The sequence below is a fragment of the Cervus elaphus genome, chromosome 2, assembly GCF_910594005.1.
Source record: "Cervus elaphus chromosome 2, mCerEla1.1, whole genome shotgun sequence".
In the NCBI taxonomy this organism is placed as follows: domain Eukaryota; kingdom Metazoa; phylum Chordata; class Mammalia; order Artiodactyla; family Cervidae; genus Cervus; species Cervus elaphus.
Genome location: NC_057816.1, coordinates 2,743,890 through 2,750,168, shown reverse-complemented (window position 1 = coordinate 2,750,168; position 6,279 = coordinate 2,743,890). Strand labels below are relative to the sequence as shown.

Sequence of the window (6,279 nt, the reverse complement as noted above, 5' to 3'; positions counted from 1 at the left end):
ATGGTTCTTCGCACTGTAAACCAGCCCGTTTCCCTCATTCTGTTTCCTGCATGCATGCTTAGTTGCTCAGAAGTGTCTGACTCTTTGCGACCCCATGGACTGTAGCCCGACAGGCTCCTCTGTCCTTGGGGATTCTCCAGGCAAGAACACTGGAGTGGGTTGCCATGCCCGCCCCCAGGAGATCTTCCTGACCCTGCATCTTTTATGTCTCCTGCATTGGCGGGGGGGTTCTTTACCACTAGTCCTGGTTGTTGTGATTGTCATTCTGAGGACCTCAACCTGCAGGGATGTAGGTCCTCCTGTAGCTTGTCCCGTGCCACCAGGGAAGGCTTCACGTGCACCCAGGGCCAGCCTGTGCGGGCGTCATCCCTGACCCTGCCACGTGCTGCCCTAGGGAGAGACCTCTGGGGAGGCTGCTGTCCACTGTGCTTGCCAGGCTCCTCCGTCCATCTTGCTGTCACCTGTGAGGCTGGTGTAGGCGGGATCAGCGAGCTGGGTTCTGGTTGCTGACCTTGTGGAAGGTCCAGCTTAGGTATGTACAGCTCAGAGCAGTACAGCTCAGTCCCCATTCTGCTGGAACCCCAGGAATTCCTGAGAATCCCCAGGAATATTTGCAAACTGCATCAGCATGGAGTTTCTACATATGAGTCACCAAAAGACCTACCCAAGAAAAGAACCTGGTGAACAAAGAAAGAAGTCTCTTGGTTGATGTGCTGAGTCCAGAGGGAGTGACAGCTTCAGGTCTGGCTGGACCCAGGGTTTCTGTTTCCCTCCTCCCCTGGCCTTGTCTCTCAACATGGGCTTCCTCCAGTCTCTGCATCACGACACTGTGACTCTGGTTGTACAAACTCCCAAGTTCAAGTCCAGCAGGAGATTAGCGAGTGCGCCGAGGGTTTCTTCAGTAGAAGCCCTGGATGAGCTCAGTTGGGTCATATGCACATTTCTAAACTATTTAGCTGCCACCCCAGGTCCTCCAAAGAGGACCAGGAGGTGCTCCAGAATTAGGAAAAATAGATGGCGAGTTCTGCGGAAAGGAACAGCCACTGAGCACACACTCAGGCCGCGGCCTGGGCCCCGGCTCGGGCCCCGGATCTGGACAATGTCTCCCTGGACCCAAGTCCACAATTCTTGCTGATGCTCCTGCAGACCCTGGGCCGCATAGCATATGCACAGGCCTTTCCTCACCTCCCCACGGTGATGGCAACACGCAGGGGCATGTTAAGACGTCTCCACCGCAGGTTCGGGCCGAGGAGAGGAGACAGGGCACCCTGTCCTCTTTCCCCGAAGGCCGCCACCATCTGCGTGTCTCCCACCCCGGGATCCAGAGCCCCTCCTGCAGGCGCGGGGGCAGAATGACCACTCCTCCGTCACCCCACCAAGGGCCACAGTTTGTGATGTAAAGTCACCCGACATAAAGACAGCGTATTATACAACGATGAGAAGCTATGTCCTGCCCACCATCTCCAAGCCCTGTTCTAGAAGAGTCTTGGCCTTGTGGAGCCAAATCCCAGGGCTGCAGGCTGAATGTTCGCACCCCCCAAAACTCACGTGTGGAAACCCTGTCCCTGCGTGTGATGATGTTGGAGGAGAGGCCTCTGGGAGGTGAAGAGGGCCTGCATACGGAGCCCCATGAAGGAGATTGGGGTCCTTATCGAGGCCCCAGAGAGCCCCCAGCTCCAGGGAGATGTCACCAGACTGACCCAGAGGAGGGCCCTCCCCGCACCCCACTGGACCTGGTCTGGACTCCCAGCCTCCCGAGCTCTGAACCGCGCAGTTTTGTTCGTGAGTCAGCACGTCTGCGATGCTCGTTACAGCAGCGCACATGTCCTAAGACCCCGTGAAGGTGTTTTTCCTAAAACAAAGCAACAGTTCACTCGTAAAAGAACCCAGTCCTTCACCTTCAGGAGACTCTAGAAAGAAGACAAAACTGGTAAAAGGCAGGTGATGTGGCCCAGGCATGCTGATGAGTATTCTCCTAATGCAAGGATGGTTTTGGGGGCATGGCCGACCAGTGGGTGGGTCCAATGTGGGCAGTCCTCCCTGACCGTCTGGGTCTCGTCCCAGCCTAGGGCCTTCACTGGTGGTGATGCAGGTAAACTCAGGACAACGTGACCACGGGGTTCAGCAGTGGAGGGGTGGCAGCTCACACCACGCAGTCAGCTTCTGGGATGGCTGTCACCCAGGGTGACGGGCAGGCCCCCCAGTGAGGTGTCAACATCCCCCCGTTGTTCCCGGGAGGACAGGCACCTTGCTGACTCCCCAGGGGGGAAGACATCCTGCTGTCTACCACCCTGGGCCCCGCAGCCCTGCACGCCCCCCTGAGGCCACGGCTCCCACACCGTGTGCCCCGGGCGCAGGGTGGGGGCCTCTGCCCCAGGGCAGGAAGGCGGAGGGCGGTCAGCCCGAGGGCAGTGGTCAGGGTCAGTGCCCTGTACCTTGTCCCGAGGGGCCGCTTGCACTCAAAGGCCCCAGGACCCTGGCTGCTGGTCATCAATGCATAGGATGTGTCCCCCGTTTATAAGGTAGTGTCCCCCAGCTCTAGGGCAGCGTCCCCCCATTATAAGGTAAGGCCCCCCAATTATAGAAAGTGTCCCCCAGCTCTGGGGCAGTGTCCCCATTATAAGGTAAGGCCCCCCAATTATAGAAAGTGTCCCCCAGCTCTGGGGCAGTGTTCCCCCATTATAAGGTAAGGCCCCCCAATTATAGAAAGTGCCCCCCAGCTCTGGGGCAGCATCCCCCCATTATAAGATAATATCCTCCAATTATAGGAAGTGTCCCCCCAGCTCTGGGGCAGTGTTCCCCCATTATAAGATAGTGTCCCCCAATTATAGAAAGTGTCCCCCAGCTCTGGGGCAGTGTTCCCCCATTATAAGATAATGTCCCCCAATTATAGAACGTGTCCCCCTGCTCTGGGGCAGTGTTCCTCCATTATAAGATAATGTCCCCAAATTATAGAAAGTGTCCCCCAGCTCTGGGGCAGCATCCCCCCATTATAAGATAATGTCCCCCAATTATAGAAAGTGTCCCCCCAGCTCTGGGGCAGTGTTCCCCCATTATAAGATAATGTCCCCCAATTATAGGAAGTGTCCCCCCAACTCTAGGGCAGCATCCCCCCATTATAAGGTAATGTCCCCCAATTATAGAAAGTGCCCCCCAGCTCTGGGGCAGCATCCCCCCATTATAAGGTCAGGTCCCCCAATTATAGGAAGTGTCCCCCCAGCTCTGGGGCAGTGTTCCCCCATTATAAGATAATGTCCCCCAATTATAGAACGTATCCCCCTGCTCTGGGGCAGTGTTCCTCCATTATAAGATAATGTCCCCCAATTATAGAAAGTGTCCCCCCAGCTCTGGGGCAGCATCCCCCCATTATAAGATAATATCCTCCAATTATAGGAAGTGTCCCCCCAGCTCTGGGGCAGTGTTCCCCCATTATAAGATAATGTCCCCAAATTATAGAAAGTGTCCCCCAGCTCTGGGGCAGCATCCCCCCATTATAAGGTAAGGTCCCCCAATTATAGAAAGTGTCCCCCCAGCTCTGGGGCAGTGTTCCCCCATTATAAGATAATGTCCCCAAATTATAGAAAGTGTCCCCCAGCTCTGGGGCAGCATCCCCCCATTATAAGATAATATCCTCCAATTATAGGAAGTGTCCCCCCAGCTCTGGGGCAGTGTTCCCCCATTATAAGATAATGTCCCCAAATTATAGAAAGTGTCCCCCAGCTCTGGGGCAGCATCCCCCCATTATAAGGTAAGGTCCCCCAATTATAGAAAGTGTCCCCCCAGCTCTGGGGCAGTGTTCCCCCATTATAAGATAATGTCCCCCAATTATAGGAAGTGTCCCCCCAGCTCTAGGGCAGTGTTCCCCGGTTATAAGAGTCACCAGAGCTTGGCTAATGAGAAGCGATGGGTTCCCGTCTGCAGCACCAGCCTGTCACACGGGGTCCTTTTTTCTGAGTCCCACAGACAAGCCCCATGCCTCAACTCTTGTCAAGCCTCACGTCAAACCCAGAGCTAGCTCAGAGTCTCCAGGGACGATCCTGAAAACTAAGACCCACCAGCACCTTCTCACTGGGGGTGGTCCTACAAGCTTGGGCTGAAGCACTTCCGTCAAACGACCAAAGCAGTCTGGGGACCACATGGACAGCCGAGTGTCACTGAAGCATGAGTTACTGACCAAACCAGCACCAACTGGACATTGTCCCCCAGGTAGCACTGGTCTCAAAGCTTTATTTTGCTGGATTTCTAAAGATAGAAGGAGAGGACTTTGAGAGAGATCACACATTCCAGAAAGTAGATCCACTTAAAGTCAAGGAAGAAAACAACAAAAGCAGTGTATTCAGACCCCAGAAGATGCCATAAAAATGGGCAGAGGACAAAGGCACACCATCTTGAAGGCCCAGGCTTTACCCAAGAGGAATTTTGCATCCCAACCTGGAAACAGGTAGAACTTTCACAATAAGTCAGATGTTAAAGTCGACCTTCTGAGGCTGGTCAGTGTGACTTCATGAACTTTCTGAAGGATAATTTGACAGGTTTTGAAAGGCTCAATGGGATTCCCCAGCAGCTCAGAGGTAAAGAATCCATCTGCCAATGCAGGAGTCATGAGAGACCTGAGTTCAATCCCTGGGTAGGGAAGATCCCCTGGAGAAAGGAATGGCAACCCACTCCAGTATTCTTGCCTGGAGAATCCCATGCACAGAGGAGCCTGGCGGGCTGCAGTCCACAGGGTTGCAAAGAGTCGGACATGACTGAGCGACTGAGCGCAAGCAAAAGGCTGAAACGTGTGCATTTGGTTTCATACGCACATACACACCTACTTCTGGTGATCTGCTCTCAGTTTTTACACAGAAAGGAGGCTGGGAAGGGAGCTCTTTGGGGGTGCTGACTTGGGCACCTCTATCCTGCTGGTGGTGAGACATGGTGACCGCCACGAGACTGTAGGGACCATGCCCCCAGGGCCACTGATCCACTGGGAGCCAACGCCCCCCACCAACCATCAGAGGCCCACGCTCTCCGTCTTGCCCGCTGGAATCACTTTCTGGTCCTCGGCATCCTCTGTCTCCTCACCCAGGGCTCTCTGAAGGACTGCCTTGAGGCTCTCTGCGGGCCGCTCCCTCTGAAGGCCCCCGATGAAGAAGTAAACGGCAGGGTTGGCCGTGCTGTTGACGCAGCACAGGAGGACACAGATGTCATTAAAGATGGGATTTTTTTTCTCAGTTGTATAGAACCGGATGATACTGAGGGGCAGGTCGAAGAGGAAGCCCAGGAATGAGAGCAGGAGGACCAGGTAGAGCTTTCTGGGCTGATGCTTCTGGGAGCTGGCCTGGACTCAGTGGAGCAACAGCAGACTGGATATGCCCAGGATGGCGAACTGGAGGAAGACCGACACAGCGGTGGCAGTATTAAATCCGCCACAGAACTTTTTCTCTTTGGTGAATAACTGACCGCAAGCATAACCTCTCAGCATGTTTAACAAAAAGGTCAGAATCCAAAGGAGGGCGCTCACGATGGCCGACAGGTGCTTGGGGCAATGACACCGATACCAGATAGGGAAGAGGATGGACAGACAGCGCTGGAAGCTGATGGCGGTCATGATGCTCAGGCCAGTGAGGTAGAAGAACCACCTCAGGACCATAAAGAGGGCATGAAGACCAAAGCAGCGGTGGAGGAACAGCTTCAGGATTTGGCGGACAGAGAACAGAATCTGGAAGCTGAGATTCATGAAATCCGCGATGGCCAGGTTGAGGCTGTAGATGAGGAAGGAGGTCTTCTTGTGAGACAGACGGACAAACCAGATCACGATTCCATTTCCCGCCAGTCCACAGAGGGACACAACCACGGTGAGGGACCGGAGGGTCACATGCTCAACATCGTGGGATCCTTCAGCCAGCTCCGCAGCGTCAGTGCTGGAGTGATTCATCTCGCAATAATCGTCCATGGTGAGGCGATCCGGGATTGGCAGGACTGTTGGATTCCCCTGCCCTGTGACTCCTGGCAGTCCTGGGGAGTCAGAGAGGGAGGTATGGACCCTCAGGCAAGTGAGGGAGGCTCTCCCTCTCCCCCCACTCCTTCCCTCCGTGCCTCCCACCTTCCCTCCACTTGTCTCTCTTTCTCCCCCCCTCCTCTATTCCAGCCCCCCACCAAGCCCGGACACAAATGCCCTGAGTGCAGGTCCTTCCTGTGGTCGTTGGCTCTCTCTAGAGGATGAGATGGGAGCTCAGCTTTGTCCTCATGAGCTGGGCCTCGGGCATCAGTGCAGTCACTCATTCATCTCTACAC

General features: G+C 54.9%; 1 protein-coding gene across 1 annotated transcript; it reads right to left on the bottom strand.

Annotated features, from left to right (window-relative positions):
- Positions 1–4,996: 4,996 nt before the first annotated feature.
- LOC122677340 (mas-related G-protein coupled receptor member A1-like) lies at positions 4,997–5,938 on the bottom strand. Its single transcript, XM_043877334.1, has 2 exons — positions 5,507–5,938; positions 4,997–5,323 (listed from the first exon to the last, which is right to left on the bottom strand). The coding sequence occupies exons 1-2, from the start codon at positions 5,936–5,938 to the stop codon at positions 4,997–4,999; spliced, it is 759 nt and encodes a 252-aa protein (XP_043733269.1).
- Positions 5,939–6,279: the final 341 nt, after the last annotated feature.